General features: G+C 45.0%; 1 protein-coding gene across 8 annotated transcripts in view; it reads right to left on the reverse strand.

Moving 5' to 3' along the window:
* raraa (retinoic acid receptor, alpha a) overlaps positions 1-16,791 on the reverse strand; it is a 524,616-nt gene that overhangs the window by 195,257 nt on the left and 312,568 nt on the right. For 6 of the 8 annotated variants that reach the window (XM_078424857.1, XM_078424854.1, XM_078424855.1 and 3 more), the window contains one exon: positions 3,429-3,949. The exons of 1 other annotated variant lie outside the window; for it this stretch is intronic. In XM_078424857.1, coding sequence (XP_078280983.1) covers positions 3,429-3,603 — 175 coding nt within the window. In that variant the 5' untranslated portion in view covers positions 3,604-3,949. The remainder of the gene's footprint in view (positions 1-3,428; positions 3,950-16,791) is intronic. One more of the 8 variants, XM_078424858.1, reaches the window with a different exon arrangement.

Consider the following 16,791-nt stretch of genomic DNA (forward strand, 5'->3'; position numbering starts at 1 on the left):
CCCATTTCATATGATATAAAAGCAAGTTATCATTACTCTAGAGAATTTGAAGAAGTTGAATCTAAATCTTGTTGAATGTTTACTTCTTCTGAAGAAGGATCTCGACCTGTAGCGTCGCCCATTCCTTCTTTCTAGACGTTCTGCATGTTGTTCTGAAGTATGCTCCCCCTCCCTCAATCTAATGCACCGCTCCGCCTTTACTCTGCGCAATCCCACAGTTAGAATGCGTAATACTTAGCACAGATACGAAAGTTTCACTTTCTAAGGACGCTAAAAATCTATTTAGGTACAAATGCAGACTGCACAATCTCAGATTGCGGTTTGGTTAACTTGTGAAAGGGGAAGCATTATGGGTTGAGTTCCTCTGAACGACTGAAGAATGGGCAACAGTTAACCGAAAATGATCAAACTTTACTGTGGACACAAGGGTGGAAGTAACTTGAAAATCTCACCAGAATGACGAAGTCACTGGTTTAATCCATTTGTACTGATTGTACCAGCTACTTTCTTACTGGGGCGCCATTCCAGCCAGCACCAGATTACGTTTACGTCTCAGTACACATCAGTCTGAGTAACAGAATCCGATTTGGCAATAATATTCCCCCTTGGCTCTATAACGGAAAGTCCACATATTTGGTTTAACTTTTATTATTATGTGTATTTTGTGAAAACAGCGAAAAGGATCGAAGAAACTTGTAACTAAATACAGGTTTCTGCAATTAAAAGTATCGATGGCACTGTAATAAATACAAGTTCCTACAATAAGGAAAAGCGAGTGCCAAAGGGAGAAAAATCAGAATCTTTCTATGGATTCATGTTTGTCATTTGATAATCATTGGTTTGATGATGGGGCTTTCACTGGGATATTCCATGGAATACCTTGTTCATCCATTTTAAATGGCACATTTTATTTTTAGGTTAGTTTAGGGATAAAGCAGGGAAACAGGCCCTTTGGCCCACTGAGTCCGCGCCGACGAGCGATCCCCACACAATAACACTCTCCTATACACACTAGGGACAATTTTACACTTACACCAAGCCAATTAATACATATACCTGTACGTCTGTGGAGTGTGGGAGGAGACCGAAGATCTTGGAGAAGACCCATTGAGGTCACGGGGAGAAGGTGCAAACAAGCACCCGTAATCAGGATCGAACCCAGATCTCTGGCGCTGTAAGGCAGTCGCTCTACACCACCGTGCCACCCCCTAACATGACCATTGTTTCGGCACTAAACCTAATTTTGTCAGCATGTATCTTTGTATTCCAGGGCGAGTGCCAGTAAGATTGTGTAGGAAGGAACTGCAGATGCCGGTGTACACCGAAGATAGACACAAAATGCTGGGGTAACTCAGCGGGACAGGCAGCATCTGTGGAAGAAGGAATCAACAAGAGTCTCGACCTGAAGACGGGAGTGAAGAGAGTGGGCAGCATGGAGGTGGGGTGAATACCAGGCCCGTCCCTGGCGTGTGGGGTTGGGAGCGCTGCCGCTCCCCGGCCCGTGTGACCCGTTTGTTTAACCCTTCCCTCTCCCCAATGCCGCGTTTCTTCCGCGCCGACCTTGCGTTAAATTTTACCCCGCTCACATGGTTAAAGCGGACAATCGGCAAAACGGCCACCATCCTCCCCCTCCCCCTCCCCCGTCATCCGTCACTGCGAGGGTTTACTGTGCTGATTTCGTCGATGCAAAGATCGACGCGGTCAAGATGATTTTCTCCACTGAAGCAGACAGCAGCAATGTAAACACCACTGTTGAGTTTTCCGGCATGTCGACATGGACTTCCTACATTACCACACTGGCCACACATCAAAAGATGTCTCAATTGCTGTTTAGGACTGTGGGATAACCTGAAAACACTAAATAAATGCTCATCCTTTCTACCCGGAAACCCATCCAACAATTACCAGTGGTGTTGTCTCTTATCTCTCCTGCACAGACTGGCCCCGGGGATCAGGAGAACATTATTCAGCAATACTGCCAGTCTAGGTCATTACATAAAATTCTTCTTTCGTAAGTAACATGGTTCTGCTGTGTACATGCAGTTCAAACAGCCTTCCAGCTTCCCTGCCTCTCTTCTAGGTCCCTGGGGCAGAGGAGAGGTGCAGTCTCACCATGCTGACTGCTGCGGGCGGGAGGGACTGATGAAATACCTTGCAGATAAATAAACAAACAAAGTGCACACTCCACTTCCTGTTGAAATGGGCCAGAAATAGGTCTGACTTGAAACAACCCGTGTCTGTTAGTGATCCAGGCTACAGCTTTAACTCTCAACCTACTCAGATCAAAGGCCGCAGCATGGTGGCGCAGCAGTAGAGTTGCTGCCTCACAGCATATACAGTGCCGGAGACCCGGGTTCGATCCCGACTATGGGTGCTGTCTGAACGAAGTTTGCACGTTCTCCCCGTGAACTGCGTGGGTTTTCTCCGAGATCTTCGGTTTCCTCCCACACTCCAAAGACGTACAGGTTTGTAGGTTAGTTGGCTTGGTATAAATGTCAATTGTCCCCAGTGTGTGTAGGATAGTTTAACGTGCGGCAATCACGGGTCGGCGCGGACTCGATGAGCCGAAGGGCCCGTTTCCGCGCTGCATCTCTAAACTCAACTAAACCAACACCATCAGCTTTATTCACAAAATGCTGGAGTAACTCAGCAGGTAACTCCAGCCATTTGTGAATTTGTACCAGCATCTGCAGTTATTTTCTTACACCATCAGCTTTATTATTTATAAACATCACTCTCCTCCAAACGAAAAATTCTCCCTCCTTGTAGTTTTGACCTGGACAAATGAGTTGTAAGCTCGCAGCAATTGGGTAAAAATATCAACAATGTTTTGGAATAAAAGCAGTCAGTTTGTGGTTGTAATGACTGAGCAACTAATGCACTAATCAACATAATGAACAAATAACCACTTGATTTCACCTTCATTTTGCGCTGTGTTTACTGTGAATGGCTGCAAATGTGTAGGCTTCAAAACAAGCAAAAATAAATAAATAATAAAAATGTTGGGTTGTCCTATCAACCAATTTTAGTTACCAACGACCGGCTGCATTGGAACTGAGTATTGGTAACTAGAGTATCACAACAATCAACAATACAACATATAACCTCGACAACTTAACAACAGTTTCAATGATTTAATTTGGAGTAGCTGATCAACTTTTCCACAAGTTTCAAAACTTAGTTTCAGCTTGTCTCCAATTTTGCGGCCAAAAGCCAAACTGTTTTGAATTAAAAAATAAATTAAAAAAACATTGTACTGACAACTCACTAAGAACGAGGAACACAGATCATATACATCGTCACGGCGGCAAAATCTCTTCAGTTATAATCCAGGGGCTGGAAGCCTTGCACATTTGTTTTTAAAAAACCAGAAGCAAACTATTTGCTCCAAAACATGGTGGAAAGCCAAATGACGTCATGTTACTTACTTGCAGGCGAGGGCGTACTGTAGCCACTGACTGGAAGCTGGTGCGGCAATCCGTTTATGGACGGCGGTGAAAGGCCTCCGAGGACTGGCGGGAAGAAGAACGGATAGTGGGGCACGGGATAACCATTTACATGTCCACTACCCGGTGGTGTGCACGAACTGCTGTTGGTTGACATGATGAAGCAAGACGGTCTTTACATGTGCACCATGAATGATCAGTACATCAAACTGGAGAAAGGCCAAGAGACATTCAAGGCAACGGCAGCCTGTCTCGCGCAAATCGTCTTCAGAAACACACGCCGTTCATACCAGAAGTTGCAGAAACCAGTTGCCCAAATAGATTTTTTTTTAAAAAGTCAGTCTTGTATTCCTTTGTGGATGGCAAGCCTGATAGTCCGTAAACTCTATCCAAGTGCTATCTTAATGCACATCGCGGCTGAACTCTTGAGGGGAAAATGTTGTTCAAGGCTTTGTTGAGGCCTTCTTCTCCACTAAATCCAGGCCAGACTGGGTGTGCCTACACTGGAAAAGAACACAACTGTAAGTCCAGGGGAAAACTTACTCAGAAACAGTGAACAACCACAGTTTTCAAAATCATATCAAATGGTAGAATGGGCAGGCAGGTTCTATCCGAGGCCCAGTCCAGAAACCAGCACGAGCTGGGGAGGAGAGTAAAGCCGCCCTTGTATGTGTGTGGATGTGTGGGCCTTGCAAAGTTGCAGAACAGTGTTGAGAATAATTGCTCCTTTTGTTCTGTCGCATTTGGTTTTAAAACATTCCAGACCTACCACATGCAAATGAAACATATGCAGAAGTTGAAAGAGGATGCTTGAAATAGTAAAAATTCATCTCAAGCAGTATTAACTCCCCTCCCTAAACCAATTGCTGGGAAGAAACTCGAAGTCGGAATATCATTTTCCTGGGCACACCAAATGCGGAATTGTTTTCTCAAACAATTTAATGTCTGGAGATGAGAAATAATTTGGTCAAGATGTTTTTAAAATCTTTGATTGCAATGTGCGGCCTATCTTGTTCAAAGTAGCACTTTCAAACAAGGAACAGATTACAAAAGTACTCATTTGGAACAACATCCTAGTCTGGTGAGAATTACAAGGGTAAACCCACACTGTTGGCCACACAAACTTGGATCAATTTTTAACAGAAGAGCAAACTCGCATTTCCATGCAATAAAAATCCTCATCCATTAGCTGCCCACACGTGTTCATTAAAAGAACCTTCAGAGGTATCTGTAGTTGAAAAAATAAATCTTTCTCACTGTTCAGTAACCAGTATTGATCGTAATTGAGGGGAAGTCCAGCAAAGGCTATCCGAGAATAGTGTTGATAGAATCTAAAGCAGCCTAACTAAGGAAGCCTTCCCTTGTTACACAGTCAAATAAAAAGGCACAGCAGGGAAGGCTACCACTTGAGAACTTTAACAGTGCAATCGAAGTTCAGTTCAGATTAGTTTATCAGTTCAGTTTAGTTTATTGTCATGTGTACCGAGCAAAGTGGCGCCAAAACATGGCGCATCTTGCTTGCAGGCTCAGTAGACTATTTCTGTACAACGGCTAATCAGGGGTGGGGTGGTAATATCTACTGGACTGTTTATATGAAAATAATTTCACTCTGCTTCTGAAGCACCATTGATACATTGATAACATTTCCCAACATATAGAAGTATTGAAATAAAAACCATTGAAGTCCTCATATCAAACCACGCTGTTGAGGTACTTAGAAAGCAGACCAAATCAACAAAACTACTTTATTGCCTAAAAAACAGAATATCATTAGGAAATATGTAAATTCTAACTGTTCAGTTAAGTAGAAAAGAGATAATACTGAGCAAGCAAAAAAGGAAAAATTCCACTGATATCGCCAGCCTTGCACATTAACACTATCCGACACACTGGGGACAATTTACAATTTTCCCAAAGCCAATTAACCTTCAAACCTGCACGTCTTTGGAGTGCGGGAGGAAACCGGAGCACCCAGAGAAAACCCACCCAGGTCATGGGGAGAACATGCAAACTCCATGCAGACTGTACCCGTAGTCAGGATCGAACCCGGGTCTCCGGCGCTGTAATAGACAATAGACAATAGGTGCAGGAGTAGGCCATTCAGCCCTTCGAGCCAGCACCGCCATTCAATGCGATCATGGCTGATCACTCTCAAGGCAGCAACTCTGCTGCTGTGCCACCGTGCAACCCCAACCTCGTCTATCTGAGACTATACATTCAAATGGTTCAGAAATTCGGAGCAGAACCTCATGCAGTTGGAACACAGACAGGCTCCTGTGCACTATCGCATTCAGGTTAGGTCAAATTGATCCATTCTGATGGTAATTCCCCATTGTGTCCAGTGAAGGCAGATTTCAGGCAGTTTGTGTGCCAGGAGATGCTAAATTACCTGCCAGATGTGTCTGCTGTGGCATTCCAATCTTCATCTACCAATTTAGATTTCTCGTAGCCGGTTGCAAACTCCAACAAATTTACAAATCAATAGAAACCGAGAGATCAGTCTTGAAATAGAAACATTTTTAGTTTTTATGTTGTTTACATTCCTACATCTATTCCTTAATACAAATGCTTAAATGCAGAACCACTTCATATTTGATCACTAAATTCAGAATCATTGTGAAGTAACTTGCATGCCTGAAAGCAAGGATTTGTATCCTAGATTAAATCAAATGTTCATTCTCCGTGAAAATTTATAAAGCAAATTCATTTGCTAATGTGAATTTCTAAAATTAACCCCACAAAGGTTCGTAAGTTCATAAGTGATAGGAGCAGAATTAGGCCATTCAGCCCATCAAGTCTACACCGCCAATCATTCATGGCTGATCTATCATTCCCTCTTAACCCCATTCTCCTGCCTTCTCCCCATAACCCGACACCCGTATTAGTCATGAACCTATCTATCCCTCAGTCTGAAGCAGGGTCTCGACCCGAAACGTCACCCATTCCTTCTCTCCAGAGATGCTGCCTGACCCGCTGAGTTACTCCAGCATTTTGTGTCTACCTTCGATTTAAACCAGCATCTGCAGTTTTTTTTCCTAAGAATCTATCTATCTTTGCCTTATAATTGTCAATTGATTTGGCCTCCACAGCCTTCTGTGGCAAAAAATTCCACAGATTCACCACCCTCTGACTAAAGATAAACAATGGCAGTTGATGGAAAGTTAAGGTGAACGAGAATGCTGGAAATATTTTGCAGATTACACAGCCCAGGCTATTTTTGATATGAACAAAAATGGCAGGTTTATCTGAGGTCGAATTTAACACTGAGTCCCGAGGGCTGGAATGTGCGGAATCGAAAAGGAGATATTGTTCCGCAAGTTTATATTGAAACGGCATGACATTGCAGAGCAATATAAGAGGCCAACGCAGAGAGCTCTTAAAACTGAAAGGAGAATTAAAGTAGCAAGCAACTGTAAGCTCAGGGACACCTTTGCAGACTGAATGGAGGGATTCCAAAAAAATAGCGAGCCAGTTTGGCGTCTCTACTGTAGACACCAACAGAGGTACACAAAAACAAGTGAATTGCTGTTTCAACTTGAAGGTATGACTGGGTCCCACTTGAATTCTCCTTCCTTGAGGCCTGTCCCACTTAGGCAATTTTTTAGGCGACTGTCATAGTCGTAGCAGGTCGACGAAAAACCGGCGACTGAACCCCCACTACGGCAATGTCTACGACAAGCTACAACAACCTACCACCTAGTCAACGGCAAGCTATGGCAAGCTACCGACAACCCAATCGTCGCGACTTAGGACGTTCACCTACAACCGCACCTACGACAACCTACAACCACACAGGCGACAGCCTACAACAACTGAAGTCAACCTACGTCCACCCGCAACAAGCTACGACAAGCTACTACCCTGTCGGCGACAACTGGAGACAATTGAAGACAATACACGTCATTTTGGCCTACGGTTTAGACGCTGGTACCTGTCACCGGTTGACGTAGGCAGTCACCAATGGAATTCACCAAAGTCAGCACCGGGGACAACCTACGTCACCTGGCGACAACCTATGATAGCACCTACGTCAGGAGACATCAAGCTACAATCATTGGCGTCAAACCAACAGTCGCCGAAAATTTTGAAACATCTCAAAATCCAGCGGCGATCAGAAAGACGCTACGACTCTTTGGAGACGACTAGCGACTGTACAGGCGACACCCCGGGCAGTGACCATGTGGCGACAGCCTAGTCACCTGTAGTCGCTGAAGTGGGACTGGGGCTTTACACTGAGCTCTCAGTCCTTGGCTTCTTACATTGTTCCACCAAAGTTGTACCATTCCAATATAAAGTCAGAGAATAATAGCTAATTTTAGACTCTGCACATTCCATCTCAGGACTCAAGGTTAAATTGAATATTTTCTTTCATCTTGTTCACCATGTGAAAGAGATCGCAGGGGTCAGATGGGAGGGAGGGAGTGGGGGGGGGGGGGGAGGTTAGAATAGGCAGTAAAGGTGGTGAAATGGTGAAGTCTTGCATGCAGGCAGAAATTTGCACTGATAGAGTCACGAGTACATTGGGAAAAGATGTGATGGAAGGAGGCAGAGGGCAACTGAAACAATGATTTTGTACCACATAGCCACAGAGAGATAGGCATTCAGTCTGTAATTGCATGCTATGTTTTTTTGTGCGGCCTGTCTAGCCTTGGAAGTACAAGGCACTGCAGAAACAAGAAAGGGAATGACAGGACAACATAATTTTCTTGTCACACCTTAAGGGCAACCAAAAAAATGAAATGAAACATTTAATTGGTCTGAAGAAGGGTCTCGACCCAAAACGTCACCCATTCCTTCTCTCCCGAGATGCTGCCTGACCTGCTGAGTTACTCCAGCATTTTGTGAATAAATCGATTTGTACCAGCATCTGCAGTTATTTTCTTATAATTTAATTGTCTTTTATTTTTAATGACTCTTGTGTTGTTCTGTGTGAACATTTCAAGCATAAATGTGCTTGTTTCTCTCAAACTCTGTTGGGATTGCATTTGCTACATATACAAAATAATAACCAGGTTGTGAAATGACATGTTACCATCTTTGACATAAGTATTCTGCACTCTTTAATCAAATATAGCAGCATTTGCAATTTTCAAATTGGGAATATAAAACCAGTCAACGTCTCACTTTAGGAAACATTTTTTACCGAAGGATATATTCACTTGGACTAAGCTCTTTATTTTCTTTCCTGAAACAATTTTTCCTCATTTTTTGTGGGGAAAATCATGGAACATGCTTAGCTATTTCTAAACAAAACTTAGTTTAAAAATTATGAACAGAAATTCTTTGGTTGCGTGGTTTCAACATGGACTACAGCAGGCCTCTCACTGAGGATTACATTTGCTATTCTTTCATTCACAGCAACGAACTGTGTCATCAATTTCAACTGTTGCTGCTTTGTTTTGAACACTGCAGTTCTTTCTTGCTGACGCGGGCTCCATCGGACACAATTATAGGGATGTCGACTGAAGTGGTGGGTGATAGGAACGTGCCTCTGTGACCGCTTAGCTGCTTATTTAATTTAGTTGCAAACGTCAGCGGGCCAATGTTGTACCTTTCATCTGCACCACTTTAATGTCATCCCAATATTAAATGGTACTGCTGAGGACAGCAGGCCCAACTGTAAAAATAACATCTTAAAGCTCCACCCTGTTAACTGTATCTCTAATAGTCTCAAGCGTGGTGGAGGTTGTTCTTGTGCGAGTGGACAGACTGAATCATCTGGACAAACGACCCAGGGGAAAAAGAAAAAAATCAGGTGAAGAAGACGAGCTATTAGGACAGGAAAATCAGGCCACCTCCATTGTGAGTCTACATTCCTCTCCATTCAGTCTCATATGCAGCACAATTGCAAGAAACTCTATCCATGTACATCATACATTCACAAGCTGCTCAACGATCACTATTGAATTCCAGCTTTTTTAAATATTTATACGATTAACAACATTAAAAAACTGGACTTTGGGCGGCACGGTGGCGCAGTGGCAGAGCTGCTGCCTTACGGCGCCAGAGACCCGGGTTCCGATCCTAACTATGGGTGCTGTCTGTACGGAGTTTGCACGTTCTTCCTGTGACCGCGTGCGTTTTCCCCCGGAGCTCCGGATTCCTCCCACATTCCGAAGACGTGCAGGTTTGTAGGTTAATTGGCACGTGTAGAAAAAATAAAAATAAAAATTGACCCCAAGGTGTCGGGAGTGGGTGAGAAAGTGGGATAACATAGAACAAGTGTGAACGGGAGAATGAGAACGGGAGATCAATCATTGACGTGGCGTGGGCCCAACGTTTCCATGCTTCCATGCAGTACCTCCAAAACTAAAACAACTGTAGTTTTGCCCAAGATAGACACAAAAAGCTGGAGTAACTCAACTGGACAGGCAGCATCTCCGGAGAGAAGGAATGGGTGATGTTTCGGGTCGAGACCCTTCTTCAGACAGGTTTTGCCCAGGTCACTGGAGAGGAACAGAGATTGTGGTTGATTTGCTCTCCTGAATCCTGCAACACAAAGGTCACAGGGGAACATGCAAGCTCCGCACGGACAGCACCCAAGGTCTGGAGCAAACCTGGGAATCTGGCGCTGTGAGGCTGCAGCTCCACGAGCTGTGTACAGCGGGGTCAGGTATCTTGCTCTTTCGGAAGTTCACACACTGTGAATGTAAATCCACGTGAAGCAAGCCTCCAAAAGATTAATTATACTTGCAAAATCTCACCCTAGAATAAGGTCATCGCCTTCAGGCTAGCAAGAGAAGTGGGAGAAGAATGATAGAACCAGGAAGTGGAAGAAAATGGCAGCATAGCCTCCAGTGGTAACACATAATATCTGAGTGTCACGTCAGGTCTGAACCATCGACCAGTCATATAGGAATGCCAGCAGATGATATTGCAGATGATATTGCAGACTGTACTGTAAATGGCCAAACCAGATTCAGATCAATTTACTATCATTTACCACAGGATACAATGAAATTCCTTGTTCACATGAAGATCAGAGTAAACAATATACATAGTAATGATAGATGCAATAATAAATACAACGTGCAAAAGAGCAAAATAACTGGAATTTAGAAGGATGAGGGGGGATCTTATTGAAACATATAAGATAATTAGCGGATTGGACACATTAGAGGCAGGAAACATGTTCCCAATGTTGGGGGAGTCCAGAACAAGGGGCCACAGTTTAAAAATAAGGGGTAGGCCATTTAGAACGGAGATGAGGAAGAACTTTTTCAGTCAGAGAGTGGTGAAGGTGTGGAATTCTCTGCCTCAGAAGGCAGTGGAGGCCAGTTCGTTGGATGCTTTCAAGAGAGAGCTGGATAGAGCTCTTAAGGATAGCGGAGTGAGGGGGTATGGGGAGAAGGCAGGAACGGGGTACTGATTGAGAGTGATCAGCCAAGATCGCATTGAATGGCGGTGCTGGCTCGAAGGGCTGAATGGCCTACTCCTGCACCTATTGTCTATTGTCTATTGTCTATTGTCTATTGTCTAACACAAATGTTGTGTGTGCAATCTAAACTAATGCCAAAAAATACTAAAGAACAATAACGGAATAATCAAATGAGGTAAAGTTAAGAGTAAGAGTACCCAGGAAAGAGATGATGGGTTCAGGAGTCTGATGATAGTGGGGGTGAAGCTGTTCTTGAGTTTGGATAACTGGACTGTCAAGCTCCTGTATCCTTTCCCAGAATGGAGAAGAGGGAAAAGGGAATGGCCAGGGTGGCAGGCAGCTTGACAATACTTCCAAGCCTTTTGATGCAACATACGGTGAAGATAAACTGGATGGAGGGAAGTGACAAGCCTGAGATGGGCTGGGCTATGTCCACCACTCTCTGCAGATTGGACTGCTACAGGCAAAGATGGTGGCATACCAGGCTGAGATGTTTACAGTGCATCTACAGCTTCAGAGAATCCTCATGGACATGTCCAATCTTTTCAGCTGCCTAAAAAAGTACATATGTTGATCTAGGGTTGCCAACTTCCTCACTTCCAAATACAGGACAAGGTGACGTCACCGACCCGTGCCCCACGTGACCTCGCCCAGCCAGCGGCCACGTGCTCCCGCTCCACCAATGGCGGCTGCCCGAGACGGGAGGCGGGTTGCTAGGCAAACTCCATTAGGTGGCGCCCGGGCCTCCGGGCCGACACTGTCTGGAGGTAGACACAAAATGCTGGAGTAACTCAGTGGGTCAGGCAGCATCTCAGGAGAGAAGGAATGGGTAACGTTTCGGGTCAAGACGAGAAAAAATAAATCTTCAGTCTGAAGAAGGGTCTCGACCCGAAACGTCACCCTTTCCTTCTCTCCCGAGATGCTGCCTGATCCGCTGAGTTACTCCAGCATTTTGTGCCTACCTTCGAATTTAACCAGCATTTTCCTACACTGTTGGGGCCTAATAAGGGACAGGGGCGATCCCGTACGGAACAAACCAATTTAGCCCAAAATACGATACGGGATATCCCGGCTAATATGGGACAGTTGGCAACCCTATGTTGATCCCACATCAGTGTGATGGGACCAGGTTAGATTGCTGCTGGTATGGAAGCTGAAGGTGTTGACCATCTCTACAGCAGCTCCTGTGGAGGTGTAAAGGATCGAGTTCACCTCCCTCCCATCGCCCATTTCCTTAGGTCAACAACCAATTATTTCATCTTGCTGGCGTTTAGAGACTAACTAGGTCGATGTTCTAACACCTAGATGCAAGGCTCCTGATCTCTTTCCTGCATTCCATCTCATTGGTGTATTGTCAATTCTGCTGACAACAGTGATGTCAGTGGCAAAGTTAAAGATCAAGCGGGCGCTGTGATTTGGAGACACAATTATAAATGTACAGGGAATAGAGCGAGGGGCTTGGCACACAAATGCGAGGAGCACCAGTGTTGAGGGTCAGATGGAGGAAATGTTATGACCACTTCTAATCAACGGACGCCAACCAGTCAGGAAGTCCAGGAGCCAGTTGCAAATGGAGATCACAAGGCCAAGGTGCAGGAGTTTATTTGGTAAAATGTTGTTTAAGGTTGAGCTGCAATCAATGAATAGCATGGGGCGGCACGGTGGCGCAGCTGTAGTGTTGCTCCCTTACAGCACCAGAGACTCCGGTTCGATCCTGACTGGGGGTGCTGTCTGTAGGGAGTTTGCACCACTGTGACCACTTAGGGTTTCTCCAGTTTCCTCCCACACTCTAAAGACTTTCGGGTTTGTAGATTAATTGGCTTCGGTAAAATTGTAAATCGCTGCTAGTGTGTGTGTAGGATAGTGTGAATGTGCGGGGATCGCTGGTCGGCACGGACTCGGTGGGCCAAAGGGCCTGTTTCCACACTGTATCTCTAAACTAATCTTTAAACTAAGCATCCTAACATAGGTGTTCTTATTGTCAAGGGGATCAAGAGCTGAATGTAGTGCATGGAGATGACATCTTCTGTAGATATATTTTTCCAGTACCCCAATTGCAAGCCCAGGAGACTGGCACTGATGTAGTCATTAGCAATCTTTCAAAGCACTTCAATATTGTCAATGTTAGAGCTATTGACTGGAAGTCATTGACAGGTCACTTTACTTTTCCATAATGAGTGCGGTCAAAAAAAAATCCTTACAAATAAACATGTGAATTTAGATATCAGTACACGTGTCCTTCCTTTCCCAACTCTCTGCTCCCTCACGTTTAAATCCGTTTCTTCATTTGTATTATTGATCATCTTTGATCAGTCCGAGGACAGCATTCTTTCCTATGAATTGATTTAACAGTTCGGCAGGTCCTGTGTAAAATGGTTGCTAAGCTTCTTCCACAGAAAAAAATAAACTGACATTATGGAACTATATAACTATTTTTTCGTTTAGTTGAGTTTAGAGATACAGCGCGGAAACAGGCCCTTTGGTCCGCGCCGACCAGCGATGCCCGCACATTAACACTATCCTTCACAAACTAGGGACAATTTTTACATTTTTACAAAGCCAATTAACCTACATACCTGCACGTCTTTGGAGTGTGGGAGGAAACCGAAGATCTCAGAGAAAACCCACGCAGGTCACGGAAGAACGTACAAACTCCGTACGGACAGCACCCGTAGTCGGAATCGAACCCGGGTCTCCTGCGCTGCAAGGCAACAACTCTACCGCTGTGCCACCATGCCGCCCTAGTTATTGCTAGTTAAATTACTTGCCTGAAATAGCTGGATATTACAACGGTCAAAACACCATTTAGATCCCACAGATTAATATTAACACAGGTTAACCCCATTAGACTATTACCTCACTGCTATGCAGAGCAAATATACTATTGCTACATACACAAGGAACGCTTGACATAATTGCTCGAGTAACTCAGTAGGTCAAGCAGCATCCCTGGAGAAAAGGTATAGGTGACTTTTCGGGTCGGAAACCTTAATTAGACTGAAAATACTCCAGCAATTTGTGTCTATCTTCGATTTAAATCAGCATCTGCAGTTCCTTCCGACAGGGAAAGTTTGTTACTGGACATAGCTGACGGGCCCAGGTCTTTATATTTTTTATTGGAAAAATTACGTTAAGTAGGAAGCAGGGGAAAAAATGGTAAAGTCCAATAAAATAGACTGAATCTCAAATTCAGGAAACTCCTGAAATCCCAGTCTATGCAGGAGTGAGCGATGGGGCCAGGTTCCTGACATCAAGTCCAAATTAAAAACAGTTGCACTCTTTGTTCATCAGGTTCCAAGCAATCCTTCTCCAGGCACACACACACACACACACACAATCTTTTTTGCGTCATTCCGACACTGTAATTCTACAGCAAGCCGACCGGCCAACCTGCACTACCATATTCTCACAGGCAACAATGTTTCTCCAAATATCCTGTGACTTGATCATCACATCACTGCCCTTTATTCTCCTCCCTTTCCCTGCCTGGTCACGGTTGCGCAGCGGCAGAGTTGCTACGTCACAGCACCAGAGACCCGGGTTCGATCCTGACAACGGGTCTGTACGGAGTTTGTACGTTCTCCCCGTGGCCTGCATGGGTTTTCTCCGGTTTTCACCCACACACTAAAGACGTACAGGTTTGTAGGTTAATTGGTTTGGTACAATTGTAAGTTTTCCCTAACGTGTGTAGGATAGATCGCATTAGTGTACGGGGATCGCGGGTCGGTGCAGACTCGGTGGGCCAAAGGGCTTGTTTCCGTGCTGTATCACTAAACTGTTCTTCTGGGCTTCTACCTCTCCTCCTCCCTCTACCTCTCCTCCCTCGCCCGAACGTGACTTGCCTTCGGAGGCTTCGGCCGCAGGGATATTGGAAGCTCGCAGGCCCCTGGGTGGGGGCCGACATCGGGAGCTCCGGCAGCGGCAGCGTCTTTGCCCGCCCCGAATCGCGGGGCTTGTGTCGGCCCGCTGCGGACCTTTCACCGTCCGGTGCAGCCGGGATTTTCTCCGCCCGGCGGAGGCTTCAATGTCGGGGGCCCCGACCGCCCCGACGTGGCAAGTTCCACAGCCTGACCGTGGGAGAAGACAGTAGGGGAAGAGAAAAGACATTCTGGCCTTCCATCACAGTGAGGAGGTGACTGGAGGAGACTCACTGCGATGGATGTTTCTTTTTTTTTGTGTTGGTTTGTGATTGTGTGTGTTATTGCTTATTTTTACTGTTCTTATTGTTGGGCTGTGGGTAACGGAATTTCGTTACTTGTTTTTTTGGATGACAATAAAGGTGATTATGATTCTGATTTTTCCTGCCCTTCTGCTGCCCTCGCATGATGTGGATCTTTAGACTAAACCGTCAGAAGAATCACAGCAAAGGAAATCCTTTCAAAGTCACGTGGCTGAGAATGTCTTTCGTGTAGGAGTTAAACTGTGTAGATGATTGAAACAACTACAAAATGTCATAATTAATAACCGGTACCCATAACAGTGCACGGTACTAACATTAAAAAACTTCACAGTGCATGGCACAGATTTTTAGGTCCTGTTCTCAATCTTTCTCTCATGAGGACACCAACTTTGCCTGACCACCAATATCCATACTGCCACAGGATGTACACCCATGGGGATTAAATGAACACAGGGTTTAGTCTGGACTTAGAAATTCAACGGTTGGCTAACTGAGAGTACCTGGCATCCACCTAGCCACTGCTAAGCATGCAATGCCTTAAAGACAGGATAAAATAAACAGGAATGATAGTAAACAGAATTCTAGAAGATAGCAGAGAGGTAAAGGCACGAACTGACCCGATGAGATATTCCACAAAGCACAACCAACATCAGTCATCACAAAGCCAAACAAAATGCTGGAGTAACTCAGCGGGTCAGGCAGCTTCTCTGGAGAAAAGGAATAGGTGACGTTTCCTCTTCAGACTAAGAGTCAGGGGTAAAGTGAACGAGAGATATTAACGGTACTTAGGAAAACACACGAGGCTGTGGTAGGGAGTATGAGTTAAAACAAGGCTGTAGATCCGGTGAGCAGGAGGAATCACAGAGGGGGAGCAGCAAGAGAGGGTGTTGCAGAACTCTCGTGGGAGAGAGGAGGAGAACCTCTTCAAAGTAGGCATACTTTGAGGAGATTTCGCAGGCAAAATGTGTAGTGAGGAACTGCAGATGCTGGTTTATACCAAGCACAGACACAAAAATCTGGAGTAACTCAACGGGTCAGGCAGCATCTACGGAGAAAAGGAACAGGTGACGTTTCGGGTTGAGACCCTTCTTCAGACTGAGTAATCACAATTGAAATATTTGCAAATAATACTAAGGAGCATTTAAGTAACCAGACGAGGACTTCGACTGACACTGGTGGATTGCATTCTCCAAAGAGTCAAAGATTTGTGTCACGGAGGATATTGTTCCTGTAAAAAATGTGAAACTTTACTCCCACACAATAATGAGCCGGTCCGAGAGGCGTAAACAGGGAGATGCAATGCAGCTTGAGCTTATTTTTCCTCCTCCTCTCCTGGGGACGTCGGCTCCAGCTGCAGTCTGTCTCCATAGGACTGGGTGTTTTCTTGAACCTCGTCCAAGTATTCATTCTTCATGAGTGAACCTGGACAACAAACATCCCTTCTCCAACATCCCTGCAGGTGTGCCTTCCCAGCGGGGGTTACTGGATGGCAAGCAGGAAGCTTTCTTCTCCCTGGCCGGCCAAAGAGTCAGTTGCCACTCACACCCATACCCACCCCAGTCAGACAGAGCTAATCCCTGCGGATATACATTTCCAGAGGTACTCGTTGCCTCCGGTTCTTCAGTTCAGACCAGCAGGAGATGTAATTATATTAAATTACCACATTTCCTAGATACAGCCAACAATTCACTCCAGACAAAGCAAGAATATGAAACACGAGTACACATTCACTCCACATTCAAATTTAAAGCTTCTTTCCGTCAAATGCACAAGCACATTACCTGATA

This window comes from Rhinoraja longicauda, chromosome 29 (assembly GCF_053455715.1).
Source record: "Rhinoraja longicauda isolate Sanriku21f chromosome 29, sRhiLon1.1, whole genome shotgun sequence".
NCBI classification, from domain to species: Eukaryota; Metazoa; Chordata; class Chondrichthyes; order Rajiformes; family Arhynchobatidae; genus Rhinoraja; species Rhinoraja longicauda.